This window comes from Fukomys damarensis, unplaced genomic scaffold (genome assembly GCF_012274545.1).
Source record: "Fukomys damarensis isolate Sample0158 unplaced genomic scaffold, DMR_v1.0_HiC HiC_scaffold_4, whole genome shotgun sequence".
NCBI lineage: Eukaryota > Metazoa > Chordata > Mammalia > Rodentia > Bathyergidae > Fukomys > Fukomys damarensis.
In genome coordinates, this window is record NW_022900916.1 from 61,119,105 (window position 1) to 61,137,020 (window position 17,916).

A 17,916-nucleotide genomic window follows, 5' to 3' on the forward strand; every position below is an offset into this window, starting at 1 on the left:
TTTTCCGGCCCCGGAGCGCGGAAGGCCTGCGCCGGGCTGGGCGGGGGAAGGTGCAGGGTGAGCCTGGCCGGCGGGCTGGACCATTAAGCCTTTTTTTTTCTTTTCCAAGTCACATCCGGGTTTTGTGTGTGAAAACTAGGAAAGGAGGACATTATCCAGCAGGAAATAATGGCCCTTCACCTTTCCAAAAGTTGTAGAACTTGGCAGACTGTGAGTTTTCCATCTATACAGTGGGAAAGCTGGAGGCTTGGGATAAACACCTTGGAAAGTGAAAGGCAGCTGCGCTCAAGAAATACCCACCAGCACCTGCTGATGTTTACCCATTTCCTGCCTGAAAGGAAAAAGTCATCCCAATTCACTGCGTTGAGTTGACATTGTACAGAAATGGACAGCCATATTGGTCTAGAAATGTTAATATTTTTATTTTTATTTTTTATTTTTTTTCCATGTGTACAGGGGTAACGCACTGCACTAAACATGTAAGGTCAGATCTACGTGGGTTTGATTACAGAAACTAATAAAGTATTCTCTAAATAATGAAAAAAAGAATAAGATAAGACTACAAGAGCAAGAAGCAATTTAAATATGTTCAGGGACCATTTTCATCTCCAGAATTAAGGATTATTTTAATGTTACATCATTGCCTTTTCTCTTTTACTTTCCTTTTTAGTTTTATTTTAGGATTCCCTATTTTTAATGTTCATACAGAGATTTCTTTAACTGGAATACCGAATAGTTTCTCTGGTGTGAAAAACTCTAATAGTACACAGGATCCTAATGAGATAATTAATAATGTGAAATAGGAAGAAAAGGGCTAAAGGTGTAGGGAAAGTGGGAAGGGTGGGGGAAAGGAAATAAGGGGAAAGAAAAAAGTATGAGAAACTGAAAAAAATGGAAATAAAGTGTTTGTAAATGGGGAGGGGAGAAGGGGGTGAAGGGAGGGCAGGGACAAGGGGAAAAATGAGAACCAAGATCTGTCATGTAACGGTACGGGATCCCAATGATGAGTGTAACTGTACTGTACACCTAGATTGTACCAATAAACTCAATAAAAAGAAAAAAATTGAGAGGAGGAAGAAGAAGGGTGGTGTTGGGATAGGAACAGGGTTTTCATTGCGTGGACATTCTCTGTTGTTAAACAATCATCTGCATCCTGAATAATAGGGTTTTTTCTTTTTCTCATTGAGTTTATTGGTACATTTTAGGTACACAGTACAGTTACAGTCATCATTGGGATCTTGTACCTTTACATGACAGGTCTTGGTTCTCATTTTTTCCCCTTGTCCCTGCCCTCCCTACAGTTTTTATTTTACCCCTTTCATGTTCTATAGTGATTGGAAGACAGTGGGGGAATCCTGAAGGTTTCGACCGTTTCTCCACTCTCCCTCCCAGAGGATTTTGAACTCTTGACTCCAACGCTGTAGGCAGTGCTTGGCTTCGTTTATGATTCTCCACTTTCTGGAAAATAACACTCACCTAGCTGTTGCTTTCTACAGCTAGAAGGTGTCTGGTGGGAAAAAATGCTTACGTGGAATATAAACTTTCCCTGTGAGTATGAGCTAATGAGCTAAAATATTGTTAACAGCTCAAAAGACCAGAAGAGAAAAACCACAAATGTTATGAAACCTTTCCCAGCAGTCAAATATTTCTCTTTCTTTCCCAAAATAACCTCCTAATGATTAAGGAAGACTGGAGGCCTTAGCTAAACATTTAGAGTTCGTGACCTTAGACCCCGGTGCTCCCTGGTTCCCTGTAATGACAAGCGAGCAAGGTGACTGGGGCTGGCATTTTTGATCCCTCGTTTTCAAGGCTAATTAGTTTCCGGTTAGGTCTTATTTTCGGGAAAACAGATGCGTCTAGTAGGATACATCACTTTCACAAAGAAAATATTTAGGAGCTTCGTTTTCCATGTTTGGAATACTGGGGATCTCATAGACTTAAAGAAGTTTTTTCTCATCTGCTGAAGTTTTCCTTCTTCGTAAGCAGTGAATCAAGTCAAACTCACATGTTTCTCCAAAGTGGATTCATTGTTTTTTACATTTCCTATTTCTTAACTTTAAAAGGTTGGTTAAATGCAGTTTACACAAGCGAGTGAAAGTAGTGAGTGTGAATGGAGCCTAAATTAAGTCCAGCACCAAAATTAAATCAGTTTGCTAATGATAAGAATAGTAAGAATATAATAATAAGACAAAGAAGAAGAAGAGGAAGAGGAGGAGGAGGAGGAGGAGGAAGAAAATAGAATTGTTTTGGTAATTTTTTCATCTAGTTCTATTCAGGGGTAAATATTTATGCAGCCATGTTGGTTCTTTAAGTTTTTCCGCTGTAATGTAAGGCTTAAACACAAATATGCAGTAGTCTACTGTTCTTTTTAGTTTGCATTATCACATAACGCACAGTGATAAGTAAATTAACCTAAAACGAATTGTGAAATGCTGAAATCTCATAATCACACGGCATTCTGTAAAATCTTTAGTTATTGCTTTCAGTATTAAAAAATAAAATGATGGGCAAACTTTTTCTTTTTAAACAAGAGTATGCAATCCCCTATCCTTAGGCAATGAATTTACCTTCCAAAGAACAACATTACAATTTTCATGTATTCTTACAGAACTATTCTATCAGTAGTATTCAAAAGTTTTAAGTAAACATTTGTTTCTCTTTTTTGTGAAGCTAGGGCCCCAATCCAGGCCTTTTTACTTGCTAGCCAAGGACTCTACAACTGAACTATCCCCTGTCCTAGAATAAACAAAGTTATAAATAAATTTTAAATTAGGTTATATTAGTGATGTTCAAATGTACATAGTTTAACTTCTTACTAATCTTCTACACAATATTCCTAATGAAAATCATTTTACAAAATAGTGAGGTATGCAATCACACTGTAGTAAAAATGACAGGTGTAACCAAAAGTGAATTTTTATTAAAAGCTCACTGTATTTTGACAAATGTTCAAATGAATCTGTTTGATAAAAGTAACCTCTTTCACTTTTAAATTGTAAGAGAAAAGACCATGACATTTTTTTCTTCAGCATCCAAAAGGGATAAAATCATATTTATTTTTAAACATTTTCTGATTTATTAAGTATATTATTAAAATTCATATGAAGAAATCACTATGTAAAAATATTGAAGGAAGTTATGTTGGACCTCATTTAATATTAACTTGAAATCAAAAGAGATCAGAGACCTGGTCTTATTTTTATCTTGTAGTTTTGAAAAATATGCATGCTCTCTTCCTTTTATATAAATAAAGTAGTTTCTCCCAAATTCAGCCTTTGTAAAATTTATGAAGTAAACAGTGGCCTTTAAGGTCATTAAGAGGGTAGCTTTTTGGAGCTAGACACACACATCTGTAATCCCAGCACTCAGGAGGCTGAGGCCATCGGATCTCAAGATCCAGGCCAGCCAGGATATGTAGTGAGACTCTGCTTCAAAAAACAAAAACAGAAAAAGAAAGAAAGAAAAACATAATTTCTTTAAGAAAAGTATTTAGAACACATTTGATGCATTCTTTGTTCATGTGACATTTGATTCAGTTTGTTAAGACAAGCTCATGACACTTTGCCGGAACTTGCTTATTCCATATAACCACATAAGATTTGTTTTCTAGATGAAGAAGTGAGTGTTAAGGTGACTTGGATCTGATGTGTCAGTTACCTCAAAAACTAAGTATAATTCACTGTATCAAAATGATTTCTCTTATCAATATTGTTCCTACAAGACTTTAATTTCCATCATACGTAACTGGCCACTTTTCTTGCTCAGTTAACTATTTTCCTGATGTTCATAAAAAACTTTTAGGAATTTAGGAAGTTTGAGATTCACTTTCTTTTGAAATCTGTCTAAAATCAAATCAGGCTAAATAAAAATAATGGTGAGTTGCTTTGTTTTTGTATTTGGTAAAGCTTGACCTTGTCTGTGTGTGTAAAATACTTTCAAAATGCAACCATCCCAAATGATATATTGTAGAATATGATTCATCCTCACTAGTGACATCAGAAAGTTTTGTTGCAAGGCCAAATGATAAGATTGTGCAAGGTTACTTCCTGTTTCCCTGTAGTCTTACCTGTTCCTTTTAACCTAGTAACCCCAGCCTTGAAGTAATAGCTTCTAAACAATAGAGTTACTCCCTCTGGTAGCTGAGCTGCCAGAGAAAGTCATGATTTCACTTCCTTCTTTTTATGGCCTTTTTTCTTTATACCTCCTTACATAATTTCTCTCTTGTTCAAAATTCTGCTGACAATCCATGTTTTACCCCATTGATCTCATCATTCATTAATACATAAAAACTGAATTATGTAATGTATGCATTTCACAAGTACTGTCTTTGTCTACCCTTAATTGTAGAGATGATTTGTCAGTTGATATGGCAGTTTCAAAGATGAACAGAGTTTCATGGTCTGGAAATTAATAACACGGCATTGAATTTAAGGTGACTGTACAAATTATAGTAAGGGATAGTAAAGTAATGTCAAATGAATAAAAAGATACATACTTTTAAAGTAGTGAGGCAGTAGCTATACTTAGAAGAGAAGCATTTCAAAATGCTGAAATGAGGTGGACTGGAGGGGTAGTGCAGGTTGAGGAATCAGGATAACCAAATTTCAAGTGGGAAAATATGATATTATGATGTTATGTCAAGGATTATTTGTTAACTACAGGACATTTATATGACTCATAACAATAGAGTGCATTTATTAAGGCTTCTTTCAACAAGCCTATCTCTGATGGGATTAAAAATATCAAAATAGGCTCTCTTAAAATTAAAAAAAAAAAACTCCACCACCACCACCAACAAAAGGATTTGTCTAAATCCATCATTTTAAACATAGGGAAAAAGATAATTAATTTATTCATAGATTAGAAGTAGCCTGTCCAAAATTCTCAATAATGTGGAAGAGCAAAGGTTTTAAATTAGAATTGTCAGATTCCAAAATCTCTATCTGTAAGGTGAAAACTAGAGCTGTTGGTTAGGACTGGCTTTACAATACCATAGCTAAGTCTTTGTATTTATTTTAGTGAGAATATAAGGATATATACAGCACTTCTTCAAATAAACATTAACTCACTGATGGGAGATTCCAAAGGACAGACCACAACTTAATACATAAGTAAAATATATGGTGTATTTGATGGTGTTGGGTGCTATGGAAGAAAACACATGAAATGGAGGAAAGCAGGAAGGGGACTAGAAGTACTTGTATGGGAGGAGAGAGATTTTTGTAATTTTAAATAAGAGGAAAAAATTTTTTTCTCAAAAAAAAAAAAAAAGAGGTAAGAAGCACCACAGTTTATCCTTTGAGATGCAAGGCATATTGGAGAGGACCTGAGGCAGTGTGTTGCTGACAGTTCAGCCAGAAGCCCAGTTTTGACCTAGTACATTTTCAGGTTTGCCTTTCTGAATCCTTCTGTGCTCCATTTCAAAATGAGAAGGTTGGACAAGATCAACAGACATTTGTTGGTGTTTACTATGGTCAGAGCAGAAGCGCTGAGCTGGGAGCCAAACTTAAGATGATTTTGGAAGCCCTTCCAGACCAAAAAATAGAGGCTTTTTACCTTGTTTTAAAAAGAATGACAAACAATTAGCATTTCAGGGTATTCTGATGACTATGACATACAACATAGCACTATCTATTCGAGTTAATAATCAGAAAACTCAGACAAAAAATGGTTTCCAATTTGGGGTAATTACACTTGTCACTCACTGCAGAAGCAGAGGCCAGTTAGTAATGACCATTTTTATATCATTCACCCTCATCCTGCTATAGAAAAGAAAAGTGAGGTTCATTATGAGGCTGGGATAGAATAGAATTTATCTTAAAGACTACAAATTTTATCTAGTTTCTTTCCCAGCAAAGAGTGTAGTTAACACTTACTGGGTCTATGTGCCAAGAATTACGTTAAATATTATAGTTGCACTACCAAATATTTAAACCCCATAAAAATAGAGAGAATCATTAACATCTTCATCCTCCAGTACAAATCTCTGAGACCTAGAAAGAATAAGGAATGTATGCAAAGTCAATGAGGCAGTAAAATGTCAGAACTAGAACATACTGACTCCTAAGTCTGTGCTCATAATTTTCATTCAGTTGCTGGTTAAATTCACTGTGCTCTGTAACCAAAGACTGAAGGCTTAGTTCCATTTGTATTCTGGGAGAAAGTCACATCATCAATGACAAGTAGAACAAAAATCTTTGCAGTACATATCTTGCCACAATAAGTCATCTTTGTACCCACACAATAGACTTCTAGTTATATGAGCAAGGGAAATACTGATAAAAATATGTCTAACTATAAAATATGACTAAAATTTATACCCTTATTACTTATAAAATATAAGTTTAACTGTAAAAATCTGTCTCTATTCTACCTTTATTCTAAAGGTAGCATATTATGAGTAATGAAGATGAAGTAAAGAAATATAAAACATTACCTAAATGCTGGCATCTCAGAAAACTAGACTCTCTCATAAACCACAGTAACTCTTTTTAAAGATGGGTCTAGAAAAGCATAAATGTACATGTTATTATATTCCAGGTTTTATTAAAAGTTTATACTTGCAAATTTCAACATTTATGTAAATGTTTAATTATAGTTGAGAAAAATGTACATTGTTAGTAAAATTCCAGATATTACAGAGATTTTTTTCTTTATGAAATCACACAACCTCCTTTGAGCTCCTTGAAGGGATTTTTGTCTTCTGGGATGCCCTTTACTAGTGGATCCTCACCAGATCTTTCTTCCACATAATCCCTCACTTCTTCACAACATTTGGATACCTTAAGAGGAAGAAAGAGAAGACTTGTCTAGTTTGAAACAGAATAGTGCAGATTCTGAGAATTTATTTAGTACAAAAAAATGTTTGTGTTGTGTTTTTTTAAATGATTCTCTCTGCTATCTCCAAGCAGGATCCCAAGATGGACCCTCCAGCTAAGGAATCCCAGTAAACCTCTGCTTCTTCACAGGAGACCTGATGCAGGGATCAGAACAAAGCTGGAGACAGACACCAGAATGATTGTTAAGGACGTTACCCAAGCATTCAGTACACCTCTTTCCTCTCTCCAAAAGTGGGACTTGCAAAGGTGGAGAGGAATGAATAGCAGTTCACCTCCAGATTTTTCACCAGTCCTGGCTTCTTGTAAGCATGTAAGATGCAGCTTTCCTTTAAATTCGTCTGTAGTGATTGGTCATGAGAGCGCAAGCCACATGCTCCAAGGGGTCAGAGACTTGGGCTGATTTGTTCAGCACAACCCAGGCATCTAGAGCAGAGCCTGCTGAACTAAACCATTTTGTGTTTGTTTGTTTATTACTTTCTTCTTCTCCCGTCTACATCATTATAGTAATGACTTAGTGAGAAAATGAAGCTTTGGTGTTTTAATGGACCCAGAGAGGAAATCGCCATTAAGTGACCATTTCATAAGTTTTTTTAGCCAACGTACTGACTTTTTTTGAGGTGAACTCTTTATAACATATAGAATATGAATACATATACATATATAGTATGCATGTATAAATTCCTGTGCATGCCTACACTTATGGCAGAAGGATTGTGGTCCTCAAAATTTATATGTTGCAATTTTAACCTTCAGTGTGGTAGTACAAGGAGGCAAAGCCTTAAGGAGGAGACTGGTTCATGGTAGCAGAGCCTTCATGAATATGATTAGGGTTCTTATGAAAGAGACACCTGAGTGCTCCCTCGCCCCCTTCTCCATGTATGGACACAGTGTAAACATGTCTTCTAAGAAAGAGGGAGCAGACCCTTGATTTCGGACTTCCCAGTTTCCAGGACTTGGAGAAAATAAAATAAATTGCTGCTGTTTATAAGTCTATGACAGTCCATCATCCAGTTAGCAGCCTAACTAGAATAAGACAATATGTTTGTATATGGGGATGTGAACAAGTGTGAGGCTATGCATGTGGGTGGAGAGAGAGGGAGAGAGAGAGAGAGAGAGAGAGAGAGAGAGAGAGAGAGAGTGAGTCTGAAATCTAATATGAAATTACTTTAACTTCCACAAGCAAGGTGATGTAACGAGGTAAAAGAACTGCTAGAGCAGCCTGGATGTATGAGATGTTTACTTAAAATAAGAATTTCAAAATGAATTTAACCTGAAGACAATGAAATCTCTGACAAAACAACAACCTGGAGTGTATAAATAATAAAATAACTGTTGAATATTTCAAACGAAAGGGAAAAACCCTCTCTTTTTACCAAAAGTTTATTTTCCCCAAATTCTAAAGATAAGGTCTCTAAATTGTGATATGTTTTCCAAACTTTTATGCTGGCTATGGATTTAATGTTATCTTCATAAGAAAACATGTTTTGCCTGTGCAGAAAGGGCAGCAGGGGAGTTTGAGCCAGTTACAAACGCAAAATAAGCCAATTTTGATTGGGAGTAAGAAGTCTTAGCAAGGAATGAAAGGAACACACACTCCCTTTTTCACTTTGTACTGATAAAAAATATATCTTTCAAAATAGAAGATGTGCTGCTATCATTTGTGGGGAAGGATTTGTTCTATTAACTGTCCTAAAATGAAGAGATTTAAGTACACTTGCCAAATGTAGTCACTGTTCGGTGGAAACTCCTCATTCTTTTGTTATTTCTGTTCCTTCTAATGGTAAAAAGCTCTCAGTAACCATTTCCAAGAACCATCAGATGCTTTTAGGAGGAATCAGTAAGTTCTTGTGCCTGAACTTGTCTTTGTTTGCAAAAATAGAATAAAGTGTACTCATTTAATACTAACCATGGCAGAGCAGGAAAGACTAAGTCATAACTTGAAGTATATGAACAACATCAAAATATTGCATCAAATGAAAAGGTCACCAATTCAGAAAAGTAAAAACAAAATGCTTGTATGCATTTTTCATTTCAATGTTTACTTAAATTACTGTGTGTGTAATATTTTCCACTTCTTTTCTTCCTTCCTTCTTTAATTTTTCCTTCCTCTTTTATTTTTAAAAACTTTTGAAAATTAAAACATTTCTTAGCTCAATGATCATAAAAAGAATTGACTACAGAGTGACTTTTGTATTAGGCAAACGCTGCTCGAAGACTTTGACCTAGAGTCTAAATTATGATGATTAATTTTCTTAATCTTGGATGAGTTTTTACATAAACATCACACTGCTCTATAAATGAATAACAAAAGACAATCGATGTTTTCTAAGCTGTTCTTCCCACAGGCTCTCTCATTTAATACAAAATCCAAACGAGTACAGCAACTTACCAGCATTCTCTCCAGTGTCACCTCTTTCTTGAGCTGATCAACTTCCAGCTTCAATTTGTCCTTTTCTGTCAGGTCCTCAATATTGATCACCGGCATCTTTTGCCTGCTGGAGAGGTAGAACATTATTAGCACGTATACCTGAGCTCCTGGACTCAACTTCAATTCAGCCTTATCCAACACGTCTGTCTGCTCCTATCTTGCTGAAACAAGTGCTCTTGGTATTATTTTAAATTACCTATGGTAACCAGAGTCTCACGAGCTCCCTCTGAACTATGCCATGACTACCGCAAACTAACCTTGGGAATTTAAAGCGTCTTCATAATCTTCACTAATATGATTAATCAAGCATCTGACTCTCAACACCTGCCAGTAGGTTAGTAGGAGGGGTCTGTTTAGTCCGTGCCTAATCTGAAACACTTAAAGTTTCTCCTTTCCCTTGGTCTTTTGCACAGTGTAAACTTTTGGGCTTTCAGCTCTCATCTCCAGTGTCAAAGACCTCCACCATAAAATTTATGTCATATATTCGAGTTTGAGGTCATTTTGAGGATGCTAGTTAATGCTTAAAATGCTTAAGTTTTAAATCTGATACCAAAGAGAGCTATATAACAATATCATTATAAGACACAATATGATAATAAACATGTCATTTCTTCCTGGGCAATCTATTTTCAATAACAGATTAAAGTATGAACCAATAGAATGAAATATAGTAAAGAACGTTTTTAATCAGAAATAAACTAATACATTACTTAGAAGTGTTTCTTTAAACAACATCTAGAAATTTTATGTAACCGTCATATTGATCTGAATAAGAATGATGAGAATATCTAACAGATTAAAGGGAACATAGTGAGCCTGATCTGCTAATGTACATCGTATAGGACAAATAGACTCCCCTCTTAACTGTCTCTCTTTTCAAATGTATCAATGTGTAATGAGAAAATGCTTAGTAGGTGGTTGCTTTCCCATAAAAGTGCCAGAACAGTGTTTATTGTAGCCAAATGGTGTCATGCCTCCAGTCTCTCCTTTATTGGTCTTCGTTTTTTCTTTCCTCTTCTGTCTCTCTAGTCCACTTTTTATAAGGAAATGCTTTTAAGAAAGTCGACATGGAGATCACATATATTTCAGAGAACAACAGCAAAATATACCCACAGTTAACTTAAAATTTCCCTTGCATTTGTATGGCATTTTAAGTTCCAAAACCTTGAGGAAATATTTTCTCTCTTAGCAGTCTTAGACTATCTAGCTCTTTTCTGGGAAAGAAGGCAGTGTAGGATATTTTTCACAGAGAATGGCTGCATAAGCCAGCACAGAGATGGAAAAGAATATCTTTGGGATGCTTAAGCGCCATGTCTCCCATGTCATTGTTTTTACTATTCTGTCCTCAAACATACACTGTGACAATAGAAAGTCATTTCTGCCTGGGCAATAATGGTTTGGTACTTGAATGCCCGTTCTCAATTTCATTTTCCCTCCTTCCCGCCATATATAGACTATATATGAAACTTCACAAGCATCTTTTTGGATTGTTTTACTTGTTAATGTTGTCTTTTGCACACTTCTCCTCCGAGTTCGAAGACTTCTCTTACCAATAGGTAATGGTTCTGACCCTTTGACGTGGGTATGAATCGCTTTAGTTTTTATAGTAAGTACTGTGGGTTATCAAACCCTTTACTACAATAGGCCATACCTTGTTAAAATATGAACACAAGTGAAGAAATTTTGACTTAGTAGACCTTGCATAGGGTTTAGGATTTTGCTTTTCTATTTTAGGAAGCCCTAGTGTATTACTGAGCAAAATGGTCATTCACTGGTACTTGCTGGCTATATGGCCTTGACCAAGCTACCTAACTTGTCTGTGCCTCAGTTTACTGGGAAGTTGGAGCAATAATACTATGTACATAGTAGATTTGTTGAGAGGCTTAAAGAGGGATAATACAGCTGAGGATTGTGCAACAGCGTGTAACACAGAATGAGCATTCATTCGCTTTTAGCTGGTGGCACTCACTCTGTGCGTACAATATTTCAGATTGTACTTAGGTGACTGTTCCTGGGAGGTGACTTACAGGTGCTCATTAAAGATTTCATGTGCATATGATTTGAAACCTTTACCAACCCATTGCCTATGTTGCATTCATCCCTCTGAAATTTCTTCTTCCAGTCTGAGGCCAGCAGCAGCTCCAATGACTGACTGTCATAGACAAACCATCTGCACAACTTGGCCCTTAGCTCTTGGGGTCCATTTCACCCAGTCACACCTGGAAGATCGTACTCATGTTTGGCTCCCCAGGATGATCTGTATATATGCAAATACTGAACAACAGAAGGTCCTAACTGCTTAACCCCCACACCTCTGGCCTGAAAATCTTGGTTATAATTGAGAAATTTCCAGGCTCCAGAAACTTAGGGGAGATGATAAACTTCTGAAACATAATTTTTCCTTATATCATTTCCTGCTCAGCTCTGCTTTCCTCACCTCTTCAGAGGTTTTTTTCCCTTGCCAGCCGACTCACAATAACTCATTTGGAAAAGAATCCCTGTCAAAAGTCCTGCTTCTAGAAAACCCATTCTAAGATACATTGAATTATTAAGACCTTTACGAGAAAGATTAAACCTTTCATAGCTTCCACACTCTCACAACCGCCTATCACTTTGTGCACTATTCAGTATGCATCTGGAATGTAGATAAAGTTAATAAGCCCACATCTACAGATTTTCTAGGGAAAAACAATATCTAAATTTACTATTTTAGCAAGTGATTTTTCAATTCTAAAATACTGGGATTTCAGGTATAATAATATTTAACCTTAAAGCTTTTCACTCTGAGGAATAATATTCTTAGAGGATTCTAGAAAGTTTGTAAATTTTATGCCACACATCTTGTATGCAAAAAAAGTCAACGAGTAGAAATCCCAGTTTTCACCTCTCTCAGGGACACCCAGACAACCAAAGGACAGAGTACATTGTCTACGTAGAAACTCCAAATGTTCAGAGATACAATGAAGTCAATAGTTCAAAGGATCCAGGCATAACATCATCTATTTTACTCTCTATCCCATTTTGCAGATGAAGCAAAGGCAGGCCAGAGTTCAAATAATCAAAATCACACTTTAAATGGCAGTAAAAATTGAAATTACCACATAGGTATTTGTTTTCAAGTTTGGAGTATTTTCCATTCCAGCACAGTACTCTCAAACTACTGTAAGAGCAGATTTGTTTTTGTTTTTGTTTTTTTTCCTTTTCATACTAGGGTAAAGGAAGGGAACTGTCTTTGTTGCTGTTGTTGTTACTCGTTTTTTTCATTGCCCAGAATTACATAAAAATAAATTCAATGTTGATGACAAATGGCACTAAATTCCCGCTTTTGCCCTCATCAGCTTTCAGGTAGAAAAGTCCTAAGAGGACCTAGATGAGATTGTTGGCTCTGTTACTAACCATCTCCAGTCCATTGTCAGAGTTTAAGGGGAAGAGAGATGACCTATAGCCCAAGAAACTAAGCTAGCTCACCCAGTTTAGGAAATGTTTGCTGTTACCTTTTCTTTTATCCTATGTACAGCAGAGGATCTGCACATCAAAGAGGCAAAGCAAAGCAGGAGGAGGAATTTTAGAATTGTACCCATTCTTACAGTGGTTCTCAACGGGAGCAATACTGCCTCCTAGGGGAGGTTTTGGAAAATATATCAGGTTAATTTTTTTTTTCAGCTTTAATTGAGTTTATTGGTACATTTTAGGGATACAGTACAGTATTTTTAAGAGTTTGTAGGTGTGAATGAAGGACATCAGGTATTTTGCATTTTTGTAGGATTCTGATGCATATGATAAGCTATCTCAAATCTACATGACTCTCAAATACCATGTCAAATACTGACATAAAATCTGTATTTATAGTGATTTGAAACTTGAGCCTAACTTTCTTTTACATATAAGCAAAAATATGTTTATGCCATGGCTCCTATATACACTAATTGTACAATCATACAGATGTTTCTGAATAAAGGAGACTTGCTGGGCCCTTGGTGATCACACACATTAAAGCATCTGACCACTTCATTATGAATAATCATGATGAAGACTTCCATATTGAAGTTCTCTCTTTATGGTTTGCTGCTTTCTTACTTTATGAGTAGAATTCAGGCATCATACTGATGGTTGTTAAGGGGCTATGATGAAATACTTCTTATACAAACTAGACTCTTGATTAGATGGGATTCATGGCTATACAACAGCAAGTAAAGGGGGAAGAAAAATACATTCCCATGGTTTATCTTGGCCTTAAAGCCATGATGAATTTTTTCCCAGTCAAATATGGCAAATAATGATGATATCTGTTTAATGGAATGTTATGGTAATAGCTACTTATTGAGAAATGGGAATTAGACATAGCTACTTGGAGTTTCTGTAAAATCATAAAATATTTTATGCTTATATCAATATGTTGAGATTTCTCAAAAGAGCTTACACTGACAAAGTGTGGAAGTGAAAAATCAAATATACTTAGCAATATGAGCAAGTATGGGGCAAGAATACTCACTAATCCATGTGTTAATTAATTTAAAAAACCACTTTAAACACATTGGGAGAATAGAACCATATAGAAGAGGGGTAAGTATCTCTTAATGCCTTTAAGAGATTTCATTAAATTTCTTGCTAAATTATTTTAGAATTAAAATGAGCTAAAGTAAGTCTCAAAGGCTGTCTGTTTTATCTTTGCTTTTACACATTATACATAAGTGGGTTTTGAAGTAAGAATATCTGACAAATTTTTAATTTATAAAGGTTAGATTGGGGAGAAATTATTAAAGTGGTTGCTTGAAAATTATTTGTTCTATACAGAGGATTAATCACACGTCCTTTGAAATAGAAATGTTACCGGTATGTTCTGAATTATATTTGCTTTATAAACATTCAGTTTGGTAAATTTTTTTCAGAAACAAGTTATGCACAATAAAATTGAAGTCATATATATATATATATATATATATATTTCTCATGTTTTTTCATTCTAATATTCTACTTGAGAGAATACAAAATTAATAGCTAGCATTTTATTCATTTACCCAACAAAGAGGTTCCCAATGCTCTTATGTGCCAGACACAGTTCCAGATGCTTAAAGGTAGAATTGAGGAAAAAAAATAACTTAAAATTTTTACCATCCAGGAACTTACATTCAAGTAAGGTAAATCTACAATAACTATATACAAGAGTAACTTATATTGTCTATTCATTAGAATAACTGCTAAGGAGAAAAATAAATCAGGAAAGAGGAGGAAGTGTTAGAGATGTTTCATTAATCAAGAGTAGCCTGAAAAGCTCTCTCTGAGACAATGCTGCTTGAAAAAGACCTGAGAACCATGAAAAAGTTGGACCATGCCAGTGTCCAGGAGAAAATCATTCCAGGGCACAGCACAGGCGAGGGGAGCATGTTCAGGTATGACTATGTGGAGCCTACAGAGTGTGGGGAAAGAGTAGTGCATGAGATCAGTGCTTGTGCAGCTCTCTCACACCGCTGTCAAAAATCTTTTGTTCGTTTGTTTGTTTTGGTTTGGTTTTTTGCTCCGAATGACTCAAGAAACACTGGGGGATTTTCAATAACAGGGCCACTTTAGTGTATCTGAAACGGATTTTAGTAGGATCTCTCTGGGAGCTTTATGGAGACCAGAACACAGGTGGCCATAGATGGAAACCGGGAAGAAGCAATCGCAAAAATTGAGATACGATATGTTGATGACTGTACTCAGTGTGGTAAGAGTGGAGGTGGAGACAGATGGAGAAATTCTAAACATATTTTGAAAGTATGGTCTGACAATCAGATGATGAATGAAAAGGGGGGGTAGGGAGAATGTAAGATAAACGTGACCTTTTTTTGGTCTGAGCAGCAGGAAGAAAGAATTTGTTATTCCCTGAGATCAGGGTGACTACAAGAGGGGAATACCAAATCTGATATGTTCATTTCAAGAGGCATTCTTGAGTTTAGGGAAGAGGCCAGAGTTGCAGGGCGAGCCATGCAAAGGGAGGAGGACTCCCAAGATAAATTAGAAGGAGGTGTGATCAAAGAACCAAACCCAGAAGCTCTGTAAAGTACGGAAATGAGTAGACATTAGAAAAAAGAGTGAGTTTGCTGTCCTGAGGATTAATTGAGATGGCCTTAGTTAACAGTTTTTGAGCCTTTGCCATCTGCCAGACACACTCTGCTAAATACATGCAGGGACTTACATTTGTGTAGTCTTTTTTATTTCTGTCTTTCTGCCTGAGGTGATTAAACAATAGCAGCTAACAGTATTAAACTATTTGGCAGTATCCACTGAGTAATTACCATGGACCCCCCCCCCCAAAAAAATTAGCTTTCTTATCTCTTACTGCCTCTTCAGCTTCCCAGGAGATGGAGAAGTGAAGATCAGGAAAAGAGCATGTCAGGAGGAAAGGCTAAGCGGAGGAAACAGCTTTCACAAAGTCCCTGACTTGGGAATGTTTGCTGAACTAGACTACAAAACACAGTATAACCTTAGTATAGCGAGGTCAAATGGAGTAATGGGATGAGTTAGTGAGAAAGACATTGGTCAAATCTGGTAGAACCTTGCAAATCATGGTGAAGGGCAAATGGAAAAGCTACTGAAAAGTTTTGATTTTAGTTTTGAAGGAGTAGGCTGTTGTGAAATGGTCTGGTATGTAAGAAATACTCTGTTGTTTGAGTGTTGAGTGAAAATAAGGAGTTAGGTAAGAACCTAATCTTGTGTCCTTTATGAACTGACAAATTGGAACTACCTTGACTCTTCACCATGGCTAAAAAATATGTGAGTGAAAATGTGATCTGGAGGTAGAATTGACAAGAGTATTGATGGACTGGGCAATGGTGGGATAGAAAGTGTGTGAATAACTCCGGAAACTTTGCCTTCAGAATCTTAGTGGAAGTGTCATTTATAGAAAAGGGGAAGACTGGGTATGAATGACTGAAATGCAGTCTTAAATATATGATGTTTGAAATATCTATTAAATATCCAAGTGGACATATTAAGTATGCATTACTATTGTGAGTTTGAAGAAGAGGTAAGGACTGAACACAACTGTATGTCTGTATATATGGATGTATATGTGTCTGTGTATAAAGTTTATATTTTTTAGTTATTTGAAGTCACAGGAAAGTACAATTAGATAAAGTTCTCAGGGTTGAGCCTTCAGTCAAGTAATCTTTAAAGTTTAGCCAGATAGGAGAGACAGATTGATTGAGAAGGAATAGTTAACTAAGCAGGCAAAACAAGAAGTCTGTGGTTTTATAAAAATTAAGAGGAAAACACTTCAAGAATGAGGAAGATTTGAAATTGTAAAGCACTAGTGAGAACTTAAGCAAAACATAGGTGAAAATGTCATCTTGGGTGGTCTCAAGTGTGTGCAAGTACCTTGGGTGGCACACGTTCTGAGAACACGTGAAAATGTGCTGTGAGCACGATACTGTCCTTCACAAGAGCACTTGTTCTTTCTCTTACCAAAGTGGAAGATGCATTGGAAGGGAATGTGGATGAAAACAGGAGGTGAGTAAGTGAATGCAGATAGTGCCAGTATCACTTTTGACAAGTTGTGCTGGACACATGAGCAGTGCAATCAATAGCCCTCTCAAAGAAGAACAAGGGTCATGTGTGAACTGTAAGTTTGGGTTGAAGACACATAAGAGATAAAGCACTTCAGATGGAAATGATGACAGCCTGGCTGTGCCTGCTAATGGGTCAGCATAGGCAGGACGGATTTCGTGGAGAAAAGGGAAAGTGAAAACCTTGAAAGGAGAAGTGAAGAAAGAACACAGAACTGCAGCCAAAGGCTTGGACTTTGATTGGACCAGAGAGCAACTTCCTTTGTAAGAGGAATAAAGATAAGGGATATGAGTGATTCAGTTGGCTAGCACGACAACACATACCATGCTTGTCAGCCTGATTCAGTGTGTGTTGTCCAGGCCAGTGCACACAGCTCTCTTCTACTACAGAAGTTTCAGTTCAACTCAGCGTTTCCTTCAGCTAATAGTCAAAAAGAGGGCAAAACGGCAAGAATCCTGGGAGATAGCAAGTATGTCCCTTGAAAACGATAGCAGCTGCCTTTCCATGACCCAAATTGGGAGGTGGTCTCTCCTATGAGAGATAAGATAAAAAGCTTTCCCACCTAAAACCAAAATGAAGGCATATTTGGAAGGCATTTAGTAATTAATGCATAACAAACATCATATTTGGGCTATATTAAAATTACAACATTTTTGCAAGAACATATTTCTTTATGTTTGAAAGGTCAAGGTCTATTCACTGCATGCTAAATATAACCCTGAAATGAGGACTGTAGTGATTAGCTCTCTCGATCCTCTAATCCGATTAGCAACTTTGACATGTGTCCCTCTTAGAGCGTTACGATAGTACATTTACATTGCAGTTGTTTACTCTTGAATGAATTGTGAGCTTCACATTTGGGTAAAAAGGAAACCAGAGAGATGTCCAGGGTGAGGATCATGAGCACATGTTATACAGACTGAACATCCCTAATCCTCAAATCCAAAATCCAAAACGCACCAAAATCTGGAACTTTTTGCCGTGGTGCCACACATGGAAAATTCCGCACCCAACCTCGAGTGACCAGTCACAGTTAAAATGAAGCAGACTATAAATGTTGTATAAAATTACTTCTGACTATGCATATAGGATGTGTATATATAT

The 17,916-nt window shown here is 36.5% G+C and overlaps 2 protein-coding genes across 4 annotated transcripts in view; one reads left to right on the plus strand and one right to left on the minus strand.

Moving 5' to 3' along the window:
• Nucleotides 1–6,542: 6,542 nt before the first annotated feature.
• Gngt1 (G protein subunit gamma transducin 1) lies at nucleotides 6,543–9,602 on the minus strand. Of its 3 annotated transcripts, none has more exons than XM_010603448.2 (3): nucleotides 9,525–9,602; nucleotides 9,229–9,334; nucleotides 6,543–6,782 (listed from the first exon to the last, which is right to left on the minus strand). In XM_010603448.2, the coding sequence occupies exons 2-3, from the start codon at nucleotides 9,322–9,324 to the stop codon at nucleotides 6,654–6,656; spliced, it is 225 nt and encodes a 74-aa protein (XP_010601750.1). In that variant the 5' UTR covers nucleotides 9,325–9,334; nucleotides 9,525–9,602; the 3' UTR covers nucleotides 6,543–6,653. The 3 variants fall into 3 exon arrangements, with proteins under 3 accessions (XP_010601750.1, XP_010601751.1, XP_010601752.1); XM_010603449.1 differs by lacking the exon at nucleotides 9,525–9,602 and adding an exon at nucleotides 9,464–9,513; XM_010603450.1 differs by lacking the exon at nucleotides 9,525–9,602 and adding an exon at nucleotides 9,464–9,504 and having other exon boundaries at nucleotides 9,229–9,331.
• A 5,275-nt stretch (nucleotides 9,603–14,877) lies between these two features.
• The window catches only part of Tfpi2 (tissue factor pathway inhibitor 2), a 13,255-nt gene continuing 10,216 nt past the window's right edge, over nucleotides 14,878–17,916 (plus strand). Inside the window, exon 1 of the mRNA XM_010603495.2 lies at nucleotides 14,878–14,971. Coding sequence (XP_010601797.1) covers nucleotides 14,878–14,971 — 94 coding nt within the window. The remainder of the gene's footprint in view (nucleotides 14,972–17,916) is intronic.